We start from the raw sequence: 16,685 nt of genomic DNA, 5'->3' as shown, positions 1-16,685 counted from the left end.
CAGCATTTTTGTATACCTTCAATTTTTCCAGCATCTGCAGTTCTTTCTTAAACATTTTGTTTACCCATCACAGTGCAATACCGCTCGGCACTAATTATTACAATTGCATATCGAGTGCAACCAATAAAGAAATATTTAGTGTCTCTTCTTGTCAATGACAATACAGGTTAAAAAAAATGGTGTTGTTCTGGACTAGCAAATACCCTTGACAAGTCAGTCTAACCAACAATTGTTAGCAGCAATGACCACAATAAGCAAGGCTCTATTCTTGCCTAACCAATTATGCACACGCTAGCCATGGTCACTTGGGTGTGGTAGTGTACATTCAAAAGGAAAAGATCAATGCTGCAAGAGATTACATTTGCTTCAAAATAGAACATGGTGGAGAACAAGAGTAAGGGAATTCAGCACCAACAAGGAAAACCCTGTGTTTTTTGATTACTTACCACACCAATGTGGCACAACAACACAGAACTTTGGGGGTTGATATTAAGAGCCTTTTGGAAATGAATTTCTGCTAGGTTGAACTTCTCTTGCTTATAGTAGATCATCCCCAAACCATACCTGCAGGGAGAGAAAATGACAATCCTCATTCTCTGTTTCAGAGGGCATTACAGACTTGGGGGACAACAGCGCTTGGGTTTGTTGTTTATCTTTCCCGTTAAAGTATTTTGCTCTAAAAGTTTGGTTTACCTGTGCAACAGAATTGTACAAATTAGTTGAAACCCTCACAATCTAAGCACAAACTAAAATGAGTGTACATTTGGTCATATGGACAACAAGCAAGTGAAAAAGTAGATGTTTAGAGCAATAAGAATGGGAAAGGCAGAGAGGGATAGTTGAGATGAGGACAACTTCAACTTTGCATGAGATATGACTCCAACTGTTGGCTTTCAAATCTCTTGATGACCCATGATGAGGGCTCATTGATCCCACAGTTGGTGAAATGCTGCCTTGATGTCAAGGGCATCCTCTCTCACTACAGCTCTGGAATGTCAGTGTTGTAACTGTACCGTACAGGAACATCATGGCTTATGGTGCAACTGGTCTCACCCCAAGGACTGCTCTCACCCCAACCATGGACTGTTTACCCTCCTACCATCCGGGAGGCGCTACAGGTCTCTCCGTTGCCGAACCAGCAGGTCGAGGAACAGCTTCTTCCCGGCGGCTGTCACTCTACTCAACAACGTACCTCAGTGACTGCCAATCACCACCCCCCCCCCCCCCGGACACTTATTATTATTTATTCAAATCATTTGCTATGTCGCTCTTCCAGGGAGATGCTAAATGCATTTCGTTGTCTCTGTACTGTACACTGACAATGACAATTAAAATTGAATCTGAATCTGAATCTGGTTGCTGAGTGCGCATCGTCAGTGCCACTGCTGAAATGTCATCTACCTCTCCAGCCTTAACCTGTGTTTAAAGCTGTTGCAGTGAATCAAGTTATTTGAAGACTGTTTTGGAACAGTGGGGATCTCAGCAGGAACCAGAGATGGATCGTTACACATTCAGATCTTTGACCGAACATGGTTGCAAATGTTTCAGCCTTCTGCTTTAGCAATCAACAAGCATGGTCAAAAAGTAATACAGCATGGAACCAGGCCAACCTGCCCACTCCAACCACCATACCCCACCCACACTTGTCCCACCTGCCTGCATTTCCCTCCAAACATTTCCTATTCATGCATCTGTCCAAATGTTCTCTTCTGCTTTTACATGTTTGGCCCCACCATCATGGAGGATGGGGATATTCAGGAAGACTCCTCTTCCCATTAACTTTGTAATCATCTACCATCTTTCACAACTAGATATACAGGCTATTTAGGCACTAATTAGTCTACTTGTATAATTGACCTGAGCAGGAAAGAATTGCAGATGCTGGTGGACACAAAATGCTGGAGTAACTCAGCGGGACAGGCAGCATCTCTCGAGAGAAGGAATGGGTGATGTTTTGGGTCAAAATCCTTCTTCAGACTGACCCGGAGCATCACCCATCCCTTCTCTCCAGAGGTGCTGCCTGTCTCGCTGTATCATTGATCTAATCCATCAATTTTAAGATTTCATGGTTGCCTACAGTTTCCGGTGTTGCTGTCTGGAGCAAACGTGAATCCAGCATGCAGCTTAACCATATTGGCTTCTCATTTTCAGGTACACTAGAGGCTGCCTTTCATTCCTCGTTGAACCAGAGTTATTGCTGTCACCTGATCATGAAAATGAGGGACATAATGGATGGTAAGGTTACAGATTGTGACAGTGCATCTTTTTGCTGCTGCTGATGCTTAGCAGGCATAATGGTGGATAAATTCCCAGAGCATGAACAGATGCATCTCAGGCTGCCATGTGATGCAAGGAAGATGATGGATACTATACATGCACTAGGGTAGGGCACAAGGAAGACTGATCCAAAAGGTTAAAGCCAATAGGTTCAAATGTAAGTTGGAAAATTGGATCCAAGGTTGACTTGGCCACAGGATACAGAAGGTAATAATGAAGGGTTACTTTTGTGATTGGAAGTCAGTGACCAGCAGTGTATCAAGGGGGCCGGGTACTGGAATTGTTGCTATTTGATGATTTGTAGGAGATACGATTGGTAATTTTGTAGATTACATACAAATGAGTTGTGTTATTGATAGTGTCCCTCCTATTGGTTCACTCACTACCAGCCTCATCTGGCCTCTATGCCTTTCAGGACTTAAAACCATTTTTGGTGATAAGCACCCCTTCTCAGAGATCATTCTGTGCCATATCTACTTTCAGCACTTCTTCCAAGAGTTGTTCATATAGAGCAGCACTGATTCATCAACCAAGAGAGGATGGTGGATGGCAATGAGGAGGAGGGCTCCTTGCTGATGTCTGACATAACAACTTCATGGGGCAGAGGTTTAAAGGGCTTCTCTCTCCCACTGTTTCCAGCCCTCTGGTGGGTTTCATCCTGGCAAGACCAAATGCACTCAGGTTGTGATGGAGTAACCTGGAATGTTGTCAGTCATTTGGAGAATGATTGTGTTAAGTTGTTGCTCGACTCGTCCAGTGAATGTCTCTCCTAATTTCAAACACCAATCCCAGATGTTTCTAGAGGAATTTTCTAACTGCGGACATCTTTGGAACTGCTAAATGCAGAATGTCTGCCAATCAGCCACCAGGACAGGAAAAGCCAAAGTGCTAGAGAAACTCAGTGGGTGAAGCCGAATCTCTGGAGAACATGGTGGTGTGACATTTTGACCTAAACCTCTCCTATCCATGTTCTCCAGGGATACTGATTGACCCGCTGAGTTACTCCAGCACTGTGTGACTTTTTTTGGTAAACCAGTATCTGCGGTTCCTTGTTCTACCAAGACGGGAAGTAAGAATCTCAGCCAGTTACCCAGAATACTCCTTTTGCTGCAATATAATCAGCAACTGGAAGAGTTATTAGAGAAGACCAGAACGGATATTGCATATGGCCTGTACAATGTATATTTAGAAATTGTTCAAATAAATTTAGTCAAAGCGTATTTCAACATTCCAAAAAGATTCTTCCCTTTCAATACATTGCTATATTTGAGTCTTGCCGATTACTCTCTGGCTTTGCTGTGAATGCAATTTGGCCTCTATATTTGACGGCTGATATAACATTTGTTAGAATTCATGGCAAATCAGCTTCCGGAATTATGTAAATTCTATCACTTTCAATGAGACATTATTTCAAGTGTGAGGAATGTTGCCAAGTTCTACAGGGTAACAGAGCATGGTGATATGTGAACACATACTTGACTCGAAAGTCATCCAGTATATCTGGATACATACATTCCAACATATCTACATTCCAACGTACCACTTAATATCCTCCATCTTTTATTCCCTTGGCAATATTCACCTCCCCAAATGCACTACTTTGGATTAAATCCAATTTGCCACTTGTCTGCCCAATTTACTTGTTCATCAACTATAATCTTGCAAATTATCCTCCTTATTAGTAACTGTTCATTAAATGAAATATTTGTAATTTCCAGTAGTTTCTTAGAAACAGTTACAGAGCATGGAAACAGGCCCTTCGGCCCAACACGTCCATGCCATGCAAGATATCGGTCTGACCTAGTCCCATCTGCCAGAGTTTGGTTATACTCTACTAAACCTATTCTTATACACTTTCCAGTCCAAACTTCTTTAATGTAATTGTACACAGTCCCACTATTTCCTCAAGTAGATCATTCCATATGCCCATCATCTGCGATAAAAGTTTGAAAATTTTGCCTCCTAGGTCCCTTTTAAGCCTTTCCCTTTAAACCTACATCCTCCAATTTTAGACTCCCCTTACTGTAGGGGAAAGACTGGCTAGTTACTTTTTCTATGCATGGACCATATCCCTCCAATTTTTTCCTATCAACATACATCCAAGCATTTTTTAAATGTCATAATTGTACATGCCTTTACCACTTCCACTGGCAACTCATTCCATTTACTCACTGCCCTCTGTGGAAAGAAAATTCCCTGCAAATCTTTAAATCCCCTTTAAATTTTCCCCTTAAACCTATGTCCTCTAGTCTTAGACTCCCCTACCCAGGACAAGACTGATCATTCACATTATCTACATCCCTCGTGAATTACATTTTTTTATTTAAATAAAAAAAAATTACATCCCCCATCAACCTTCCTGCTCCAGGGAAAATAGTCCCAACCTAACCAGCATCTCCTTAAACCCGCTAGTCCCAATAAGATCCTTGTAAATCTTTTCTGGATCTATTCCAGCTTAATGACATAATTCCTATAGATGGGCAACAAGAATTGCACACAATTTTCCAAGTGTGTTCTCACCAATGACTTCTACATTTAGTATTTGCTATCATTAGTCAGGGTATTGCTGTATTCAATACCCAGAACGATGATAGCAAATGCTTAGCTGACAGAGGCAGCCAACACAGAATGTGGGATCATTTTTGCAGTTGGGACCGAACAGTATTATCATGAAAGTCCTGTTTCTGCCTTGATTTCTAAACCTTTATATACCAAATCCTACAAACAAATCTTAAACATGGAAGGAAGGAACTGCAGATGCTGGTTTATACTGTAGAGACAAAATGCTGGAGTAACTCAGTGGGGCAGGCAGCATCTCTGGAGAGAAGGAACGGGTGAGGTTTCAGGTCGAGACCCTTCTTTAGACTTAAACTTAGCTGTTATTTCCACCATTTGTTTTGATTGATTGAAAAATATAGAAAGGAAATAGGCTCTTCAGCCCACCAAGTCCATGCGATCACACATTCATCCCTCACCCACCAACAAGATGCTCTCCCCCTTTCACTCATAGCACAATTGTTGCTGCTTTGATCAACTAAAACTTTCCATCTTCCACATTAAAATTAAATGTCTTGTACCCCTTCTCTTACGAGATTGGTCAATTTGTCAGTGCTTCTTCTTGCACTACTTCATCAATTTTATGAAGATTTTGTCACCATTTACATATTTTCTGCCATTCACAACTACAATATCCCAAGTACTATATGCATGTACAGCCAATATTACAAAGTAGAAAATGTGGCAGTCAATTTCTCTACAACTGCTATATTAACCAAAAGTGCTGCCACATAACACAATCAAGTCTGAAGAAGGGTCTCAACCCGAAACGTTGCCCATTCCTTCACTCTAGAGTTGCTGCCTGTCCCGCTAAATTACTCCAGATTTTTGTGTCGATCTCACAATCAAGGATATTATTTGTTTGAAGAAGAACATACTGCCTGTCCAGTTTTACTCCAAAAACATATAAATGCAATGGTTCGATTCAACCAGGGATATGTTAGTCACTTCAGATGGCAGTAAGGAATCAACTAAAGACACAAAGTGCTAGAGAAACTCAGTGGGTCAGGCAGCATCCTTGGAGAACATGCATAAGCCTATTTTTCAGACTGTTTATAGGGAGTTGGGGAAGATAGCTAGAAAATAGGAGGGGCGGTACAAAGCAAGGCAGTGAACACAGGCAAGAGGGGGGGTTGATAGGCAGATGGTTGGACAAAGACCAGAGATGAAAACAGTGAGACACAAAAGGATTGAAGAGTTATGAATTGTGAAGCCAGAGGAAGGAGTGTTGATAGAGCCGATTAGAAGGTACCCATTAGAAGTTATGCCCAGACATACAGCACCTGCGCTTACCAGGCATTATAGTGCTGAGAGTTTACACGGATTGCATTTCTGAAACATGCCAGTGCTTTGTCCAACTCTTCTGTCAATACAAACTCGTGACCAAGCAGAGTGAATGCATAAGCAAAGTTCGGATCGACTTGAATGGCTCTCTGGAAGAACTTGATTGCTATGTCATGCTCTCGCTGCAAGCTGAAGCAGTTCCCTGCTGCACACCAAGCCTGTTGGGAGGAGAGAATAATTCAATACAGTGACACTGGTAGCACCTATTCCGAAGGTTCGAACGAAGAAAATAAAAAAAAGCCAGCAAACATACCAACATTTCTTACAATTCCATTCTTATATTAAATATAAATTTAATATTTGGAATTGCTCGATTTACCTTCACTCCATTGTCTAGAGTAGCAGATATTGTATATTCAAGGAGACATAGAAACATAGAAAATAGGTGCAGGAGTAGGCCATTCGGCCCTTCGAGCCTGCACCACCATTCAATATGATCATGGCTGATCATCCAACTCGGTATCCCATCCCTGCCTTCTCTCCATACCTCCGGATCCCTTTAACCACAAGGGCCACATCTAACTCCCTCTTAAATATAGCCAATGAACTGGCCTCAACTACCTTCTGTGGCAGAGAATTCCACAGATTCACCACTCTCTGTGTAAAAAATGATTTTCTCATCGCGGTCCTAAAAGACTTCCCTCTTATCCTTAAACTGTGACACCAAGTTCTGGACTTCCCCAACATCGGGAATAATCTTCCTGCATCTAGCCTGTCCAACCCCTTAAGAATTTTGTAAGTTTCTATAAGATCCCCCCTCAATCTTCTAAATTCTAGCGTGTACAAGCCAAGTCTATCCAGTCTTTCTTCATATGAAAGTCCTGCCATCCCAGGAATCAGTCTGGTGAACCTTCTCTGTACTCCCTCTATGGCAAGAATATATTTCCTCAGATTGGGAGATTAAAACTGTACACAACCTCCCTGCTCATACTCAAATCCTTTAGCTATGAATGCTAACATACCATTTGCTTTCTTTCTTCACTGCCTACTTTCAACGACTGGTGTACCATGACACCCAGGTCTCGTTGCATCTCCCCTTTTGCTAATCGGCCACCATTCAGATAATAGTCTACTTTCCTGTTTTTGCCACCAAAGTGGATAACCTCACATTTATCCACAGTACACTGCATCTGCCATGCATTTGCCCACTCACCCAACCTATCCAAGTCACCTTGCAGCCTCCTAGCATCCTCCTCACAGCTAACTGCCCCCCAGCTTAGTGTCATCCGCAAACTTGGAGATGTTGCATTCAATTCCCTCATCCAGATCATTAATATATATATATATATATATATATATATATATATTATATATATATATATATATATATATATATATATATATATATATATATATATATATATATATATATATATATATATATATATATATACACACAGGTGCACAACCTTTTATCCGGTGTTCCGGAAACCGAAAAACTCCGAAAACCGGCCATTTTTTCCAGATGTCATCTGCGCACCAAAGCTCGCGTTTTGCGCCAAACTTGACCCGAAACGACCCACGGTCAACCCAGGTCTGTACTACTGTAGCGGCTGCCTCCTCCCCGGAGACGCTTAAACATCTGTAAATCATTGCTTAAATGTTAGTCAGTTAGTTTGGAGGGCTTTTATGTGAAGGGGGGGTGAAGGGGTAAACTTTAATTCTTAGTCCCCTACCTGGTCGGAGAGGCGGGGAGCGGTCAATGCCTTACCGGGTCGCCGTGCAGTAAGCTCCGCAGCGCTGTGGCCGGTGGGGCTGCGGGCGGCGCCGGTTGTAGCTCCGACCCCGGCAACTCTACCCCTGGCTGCGAGGCGCTCCAAATCCAGCGCGGCCCGCGGCCTGACGCCCCAGCTCCGCGAATGTCGGGAGTCGGCGGCGTCGCAGCGCTGGGATACCAGCGGGGAGCGGGCAATGCCTTACCGGGTCGCCGTGCGGCAAGCTCCGGAGCGCTGTGGCCGCCGACCCAACATTCGCGGGGCATCGCTGGATTTGGAGCCGCGCAGCCAGGGGTAGAGTTGCCGGGGTCGGAGCTGCAACCGGCGCCGCCCGCGGCCGGACGGAGCCCCCAGCTCCGCGAGGTTGGGAGTCGCCGACCAGGTAGGGGACTAAGAATTAAAGTTTCCCCCTTCACCCCTACTCCACCACCACATAAAATCCCTCCAAACTAACTGACTAACATTTATGCAATGATTCTCCCGGTCTCTGAGGAGGAGGCAGCTGCTCCAGACTTTTCAAGCCGCCCGCGCTGCCTACCTAATCTACGCTAAAAATCTTCCATTCGGAAATCCGAAAATGTCCGAAATCCGACAAGTGTCTGGTCCCAAGGCTTTCGGATAAAAGGTTGTGCACCTGTATTGTAAATAGCTGGGGTCCCAGCACTGAGTCTTGCGGTACCCCACTAGTCACTGCCTGCCATTCTGAAAAGGACCCATTTAATCCTACTCTTTGCTTCCTGTCTGCCAGCCAGTTCTCTATCCACATCAATACTGAACCTTCAATACCGTGTGCTTTAAGTTTGCATACTAATCTCTTATGTGGGACCTTGTCAAAAGCCTTCTGAAAGTCCAGATATAACACATCCACTGGTTCTCCCTTATCCACTCTACCAGTTACATCCTCGAAAAATTCTATAAGATTCGTCAGACATGATTTACCTTTCATAAATTCATGCTGACTTTGTCCAATGAATTCACCACTTTCCAAATGTGCTGCTATCCCATCTTTAATAACCGACTCCAGAATTTTCCCCGTTTTCTCTCTCCCTCCCTTTTTAAAAAGTGCGGTTACATTAGCTACCTTCCAGTCCTCAGGAACTACTCCAGAATCTAAAGAGTTTTGAAAAATTATCACTAATGCATCCACTATTTCTGCGGCTACTTCCTTAAGTATTCTGGGATGCAACTTATCTGGCCCTGGGGATTTATCGGCCTTCAATCCAATCAATTTACCCAACACCACTTCCCGGCTAACCTGGATTTCACTCAGTTCCTCCATCTCATTTAACCCTCGGTCCCTTGCTATTTCCGGCAGATTATTTATGTCTTCCTTAGTGAAGACAGAACCAAAGTAGTTATTCAATTGGTCTGCCATGTCCTTGTCCCCCATGATCAATTCGCCTGTTCCTGACTGCAAGGGACCTACATTTGTTTTAACTAATCTTTTCCTCTTCACATACCTATAAAAACTTTTGCAGTCAGTTTATGTTCCCTGCCAGTTTTCTTTCATAATCTATTTTCCCTTTCCTAATTAAGCCTTTTGTCCTCCTCTGCTGGACTCTGAATTTCTCTCAGTCCTCTGGTAGGCTGCTTTTTCTGGCTAATTTGTACGCTTCATCTTTTGTTTTGATACTATCGCTGATTTCCCTTGTTATCCACGGATGCACTACCTTCCCTGATTTATTCTTTTGCCAAACTGGGATGAACAATTGTTGTAGTTCATCCATGCAGTTTTTAAATGCCTTCCATTGCATACCCACCGTCAACCCTTTAAGAATCAATTGCCAGTCTATCTTGGCCAATTCACGTCTCATACCCTCAGTCACCTTTCTTTAAGTTCAGGACCCTTGTTTCTGAATTATTAATGCCACTCTCCATCCTAATGAAGAACTCAACCATATTATGGTCACTCGTGCCCAAGGGGCCACGCACAACAAGACTGCTAACTAACCCTTCCTCATTACTACATACCCAGTCTAGAATAGCCTGCTCTCTCGTTGGTTCCTCTACATGTTGGTTTAGAAAACTATCCCGCATACATTCCAAGAAATCCTCTTCCTCAGCACCCCTGCCATTTTACATATAGACACCATTACTTTAATCAGGTGGATTTCCTCGAATAGATTCAGAGCTGGCAAAATGGTGATAAACCTTTAATATGAGCAGTTCTGAACACTGCCCATATACAAAGAGTGCATTGGTCAAGTTAAATCATGGTGGCTCAATAAGTTTACTCTAAATAAACAGAACAATGGAGCCAGAGGAAGAGGTTCAGAGCTTTGGAAATGGAGTGGGAGTGGGGGGGGGGGGGGGGGGTGGGGGGCGCTGCAGCTCTATGTAAATGAAAGTCGATCAGACACCAGATGCAAATGGGATTAAATTTGCAAGGTGCGAGAGGGTAAAGGATTAAGGACTGATACAGAGATGCAAATAAACTTTAATCAAGTGCAAAAGTAACTGCAAATGTCAGGGACCAGATCAGAAACTCAGATAAGGTTAACATGTGGGGGAACAAATGTGATGATTCCATGCTGTATGTTTAAGAAGGAACTGCAGATGCTGGAAATATCGAAAGTAGATAAAAATGCTGGAGAAACTCAGCTGAGCGAAAGAATAGATGACTTTTCGGATCAAGACCATGCTGTAGGTAGTTTAAACTAAACAAAACGCAAGGACATACAGTGCCCTCCATAATGTTTGGGACAAAGACCCGTCATTTATTTATTTGCCTCTGTATTCCACAAAATAATCACATGTGGTCAAAGTGCACATTGTCAGATTTTAATAAAGGCCATTTTTATACATTTTGGTTTCACCATGTAGAAATGTGGTTATATAGGATTCTTTACCACAGAGTGATATGATCATTGGAGTGTATTCAAGGACAAAAACTATATATTGATGACATGGTATATTGAGATCAAATGGGAATGTAAATTTCAGATTGAGATCAATGATGATCTTATTCTATGATCTCGTAGGCTCTAGGTGTCCACTACCGTTCTTTTGCTCTTTGGATTCATTTCACAATTTACTTTTTCATCGGGTTAATTCATAATAGAACAAAAAAAAACCTATGAAGAAATTGAAAAATAACTCGCCTCTGGGGTATTTTTATCCATCTCTGTCAGATCCTTGGAGAGGAGAGAAAGTGATACATCCTTCTGCAAGTGCCACAATGTGGTGGAATAAATCTCCATACCTTCCACTCGATAGCTTTCAATACGCCTTACTTCGGAAAATATCCTCTCTGCCTAGAACAAGATTATTTTCAATACAGTGATTATTTTCAATACAGGGCCAGCAAGGTACAGAAGAGTTTGAATTTTTATTTTTAAATGAGGAAGGTAAGTAGTCAGAGACCAAGACTCAGGTTATGAACAGGGCTGGGGAAGTGTGGCTCAGGAGGAGCAAGTCTTAAGCATCTGCTGTACAAATCAGCAGTTCCTACTGACTAGCCTACTTTCATCCCTTCATTGCTGTTATGAAGACTCTGGGCTATACAGTACGGACAGAGGCTCTTCTGTCTAACTCCTCGCTGACCAAGTTGTCTCACAGTGCTAATCCCACTTGCCCATCCTGGCTCGTATCACCTATGCTTGGACAGTATATATTGGGCAGCACCAGCCTAGAGAGCCTTTGCTTGGACTGAAGTAGACACCGAGAAGATGTGAATCCATGATGCTCATCACATCATGGCAAGAGGTAACTATCATTTTGTGATGCAGAGTTTGAGAGCCAGAGTCGGGGGTGGGGTCTCAGAACCATTAGAGTAGATGTCGTTTATTGAGGGTAATTTTGGCTGGACACTGAAGAAATTCTTCCTCCCCATTTAAAAGCTTCCATGAAAACCCTATGTGTATCTAATGTTTGATTAAACAACTCATTCGGTTGAACATGCAGCCATTATTCTGTGGTGAACAATCATTAGGAGTAAGAGCTAATTCTTAATGAGTTTGTGGGAGTGGGCAGGGAAGGGTGAAGAGGAAAGCGAGGCTCGAGCAGGGGAAGGGGGACATTAGATAAGTTGCAGCCAAGATAAAAGTGCTTGTAAAATATCCTTATCGATCTAATATAAAATGCTTATTTTATTAAATAAAGCATGTTCATCAACAAGATTAAATAGAAAGCTACTCAGTCTTGTGGGTGGCTCAGCTGATGTTTTTTTTTCTCTTTATTCACACAGAGTTGCTTTGCTTAAATAATCTTTTCTAAACAGTTTCCTACAAGTTCCTTCTTTAGAACCATTCCTACAGTAATGTTTAAAAATCTGATATTTCCTGTAATTCTGGAAAACTGTTTTGGTCTTTGAGCAGGCAGCTTTGTGCTTTCTCAGTCATCATTAAAATTCCACCAATAAGCAAAGTCATCCTGATTTCCCCCTTGAAAAATGTTCAAATATGCATTTTATTAATTTAGCCAGCCACTTACCTGCATATATTCAGCCAGTTCAAAATGTGCTCTTCCTATTTGACATAGTACCCAACCAGTGTTGTAGTGATGCGAAGGTAACTGACTTAGGATACCAATTGCTTCTTTACAGCTGTATGAACAAAGTGCCAAATATCCTTTCCCCATCTCACGCAGAAGGCTCATCAGTCCATCTGGCATTGTCAAAGTAGAGAAAAAAAAAGTTTTATTGGTAGACCAAAGGTCCATTGCGTCAAAAACATTAGAACAAAGCCCTTGCAACGGTTACTTCAGCAAAAATCAAAATAGGTTTGAAACGGGGTCAGAGTTTCTAAACACAATACTGCATGATCCATGTGTTCAAGAAGGAACTACAGATGCTGGAAAATCGAAGGTATACAAAATTGCTGGAGAAACTCAGCGGGTGCAGCAGCACCTATGGAGCGAAGGAAATAGGCAACGTTTCGGGCCGAAACCCTTCTTCACTCTGAAGAAGGGTTTCGGCCCGAAACGTCGCCTATTTCCTTCGCTCCATAGATGCTGCTGCACCCGCTGAGTTTCTCCAGCAATTTTGTGTAACTGCATGATCCATTTTGGTTCGACTGATTATTGAAGTGAACTGTTATCACCTGATCAGTCGCAAAGATTATTTCGCATTACATAGAGTGCACTACTGGGTACACGTTTTCTACAATCAGAATAAAATATTTTGCATGTCATGGCTATCAATTTTCAGAGAAATTCATGCAACATCACAATTTAAAAAAACAAATTGACTGCAACTTCAAACCCCGAATGATTCATCTGGCGACTAAAATCCAAATGTGTTCTGGACAAGAAGTTGAATGAGCAGCTGTATACAATATGTTCAGCTTTTACAACATGAAGTGGCAATGCTTTGCATAAGAATTAGTTTCAGCTGTAAAACTGAAGCATTAGTAGGGAAATATTGTTGCTCAATTAAAAAGATGGACAATTGAGGGAACTGCCAGTAACTGTTTGCACACCCAACTACTAACCCGAGGATTAGTGGGGGTGGAGGGAAGGGGCACATCTGCTGATAAAGATGATTGAGGATGGCAGCGAGAAATAACCTTGATCTAAAAAGAAGTAATCAGACTTCAACTTTCTTGTCCATGGGGCACATCAAATTAGCAAAGATAGGGACAAAGTCAAGATCAATGCCCTGACACCCATTCAGAACTGTTTGCTTCCTGCATAAAAGTCAACAATTGCTTGAGTGGGAACATTACTTATACATTGGAAAGAAAACAATCAGTCCATTAATCCAGGGCAGCTCCCAAAGCAGTCCCATTACTTCTCCTCCACTCACTGATGCCGTTCCAATTATTTTCTCTAATGCTCACTCCCTTTTGATTTTTTGCCACTTAAGAAATAAGCCATGGTAGCCAATTATCCTACCATGTTCATAGGATGTGGGAAGAAAACAGATTAACTGGGGCAAAAAGGGAGAACATACTCAGACAGTACCAGAGGTCAGGATGGAACCCGTTCCTGGAGCCATCACACATGCCTGGTACACAGATGACCATTATAAATGTGAATGTGAAATTCTCTCACCTAACTGGCAGATCACATGGTTTGACTAATTGGGCAAGGCCAAGATTGAATCTGCACAGGTTACAATTCACTTAATAGGTTCTTATGGCTTGGCTAATTTAGATTGAAGGATCATTTAACACTATTTGTCAGTTCCCCAGAGATGTGCTGGATTCCTCTGGTACAATTTTGATCTAATGTCCTTAACTAAGTCATAACACCTCTGATAGTTATGCCCTTCAATTGGCAAAGCCCTTTATTATTAAATTTCCTGTTAAAGTTCTCTGTCACTTCAGAAGCCTTCAGCCAATTGGCCTAACTGCTGCTGTAAGTGGGACAGCTTGATAAATGCCTGTGATCCATCTTGATGTGGCTTGCAGCAAATTATGTAAATGAATGTCAGTTAGCACACACCCAGTATCCAATATCAAAGAAACAGGACAGCAAAACAAGTCAGAAAATCATATTATTGGAAACATTTCCACCAAATAATATTAAATGGAAAAATGAACCAATTACTTTACGTTCAAACGCCTCGAATCACCTACCCACACTATGAGGAATTCATTACTAGCAGTGCATTGATTCTGTGAAAATAGACTGAACGTGCTCATCAACTAAGATAAAGCTTACCTGCAGCTGCTTTCTGTATATTGAAGGCCTGCACTTGAGGTGTGACTGAGGAGATTTTGCCTTCAGGAATGACAGAGAAGTCAAGCTTGCTGATTTCCAGGCTGTCATTGAGGTTTGGCTGCGTTATGCCTCCTTTATTGGTTTTGTTTTTTGGCTTTCGGTTGGGAATTTTAGGCGGGAACTTCATCTTCAGCTTTTTACTATTTTCCTGTTTTAAAACAAATACATACTTGAATGTGCATGTAGATACTTGAAACACACCACATTAATTAAGTTCTAATAGCTCGGATCTAACAGCCATTATGATTGCAAGGTAACAAAAGCTGAAAATGAATCGGAAATTTTTTGCCAGGACACAAAGCACTGTGGGGGTGGAGGGAAGGGGCAGATCTGCTGATAAAGATGATTGAGGATGGCAGCGAGAAATAACCTTGATCTAAAAAGAAGCAATCAGACTTCAACTTTCTTGTCCATGGGGCACATCAAAATAGCAAAGATAGGGACAAAGTCAAGATCAATGCCCTGACACCCATTCAGAACAGCGTCTCAAACAATATGCTGTGAATCCATCCAAGGAATATAAGATTTTACATTCATCATGCTCAATAATACAGCACAAGCATTTTCATAGAAAAAGATTCTAAGAAGAACAACCACAAAAATAAATATTTGGAACTCTCATACCAAATTCGCCCAATTTTAGGTAACTAACCAAAAACCGCCCCCCCCTTCACTGTGCCCCATCCGGACTTGCACCCATTTCTCACCTGTCCCTTCATTCCTTCCTCCGGCTTCACAATTTGCAACTACCCATCTTTATTTTGTAATTTTTTTAAATGTCCATCTCTGGCCTTTGCCCAAGCATGTGCCCATCAAACTCCCCCACCTGTATCCACCTATCACTTTCCAGGCTTTATCCTGCTACTCTTCTCTGCCAGCTTTCCTCACCCCCCCCCCTCACCCCATTCCACAATAAGTCTGAAGATAGGTCTCGACCCAAAATGTCACCTATCCATGGTCTCCTGAAACACTGTCCGACCCACTGAGTTACTCCAACATTTTTTATCCTCACTTCATGCTTCTCTAATTTCCAGTTTAATGCCATCTGCAGAAATTTATCTCAGTCAGAAAGAAGGACTCATTGAGAAATATGAATCCATCTGTGATTAATAAAAGTAGGTTAAAAAAAATTAATTCAAAAACTAAACATATAAAGTGACAAAAGGTTAGTGGTAGACTGGGTATCGAGAACAAATAGCACATAACTACAAGCCTAATAACAAGGGAGAAAATTGATCAAAATTGTAAAATCGCATGCAGCAACCAAAACAATAACAGCTTGAGGATATATTAAAAGGAAACGGACATTGAAGATAAATGTTGCTCCCCTGGGGTGAAAGATTTCTTTAAACAGCCACTGAAGACCCATAGTCAACAAAAGATTGCTTTATGTCGTTCGATGCCAGTGAAAACGAGTAACCACACTGCAAACTTAAATATTTATTAATGATTGAATCTGTTATTAACTTGGCATGTACTATTGGAACGGCATCGTTGTACGTATCGTAATAGATATGGCTGCAATAAACACGCCCGTTCAAGCGCCACTAAAGGACTGGGAAGCAACTGATATATTGAATGCCTTCACCAGATTTAGACAAAAATGTGGACTAATGTTCAACAGTGTGTTAAATATTGCTAGTGAAAATGGGAAGCCTGTAGAAGCCATTTTAATAGATGGAACTTTAAAAGGAAACTACGACAAAGTGGTATCTCCATTCTTTATCTTGAAGAGATTTCAAGGCAACACAAAACATAACATGTACAGGTGCACAACCTTTTATCCGAAATTCCGGAAACCGAAAAGCTCCGAAAATCGGACATTTTCGTCCTGGAAAACAGGGAGGGTATATTGCCCGGGAGAGTAGGAATCCCTAGACCTAGTACAGTGAGCGTCCACCGAGGGTCGCCCGGAGAGGTTCCGCGGTCACCTCGCCGGGTGGACGCTCACTGAACTAGGTCTAGGGATTCACAATAATGCTGGAGAAACTCCGCGGGTGCAGCAGCATCTATGGAGCGAAGGAAATAGGTAACGCTTCAGGTCGAAACCCTTCCTCAGACTGCCCTATCAGTCCCCCCTATCAGTCTGAGGAAGGGTTTCGGCAAAGGGAGGGGAGAAGGGAAAAGAGA

General features: G+C 42.1%; 1 protein-coding gene across 3 annotated transcripts in view; it reads right to left on the bottom strand.

Moving 5' to 3' along the window:
• The window catches only part of cdc27 (cell division cycle 27), a 57,771-nt gene that overhangs the window by 9,212 nt on the left and 31,874 nt on the right, over positions 1-16,685 (bottom strand). For all 3 annotated transcript variants that reach the window (XM_055657123.1, XM_055657124.1, XM_055657125.1), the window contains 5 exons: positions 14,496-14,703; positions 12,324-12,496; positions 10,994-11,146; positions 6,127-6,335; positions 447-564 (listed from right to left, as the gene is read on the bottom strand). In XM_055657123.1, the coding sequence (XP_055513098.1) occupies positions 447-564; positions 6,127-6,335; positions 10,994-11,146; positions 12,324-12,496; positions 14,496-14,703 (861 nt within the window). The remainder of the gene's footprint in view (positions 1-446; positions 565-6,126; positions 6,336-10,993; positions 11,147-12,323; positions 12,497-14,495; positions 14,704-16,685) is intronic.

This window comes from Leucoraja erinacea, chromosome 27 (assembly GCF_028641065.1).
Source record: "Leucoraja erinacea ecotype New England chromosome 27, Leri_hhj_1, whole genome shotgun sequence".
NCBI lineage: Eukaryota > Metazoa > Chordata > Chondrichthyes > Rajiformes > Rajidae > Leucoraja > Leucoraja erinaceus.
The sequence above is the reverse complement of the archived record's forward strand: the minus strand, read 5'-3'. Positions and strand labels throughout refer to the sequence as shown.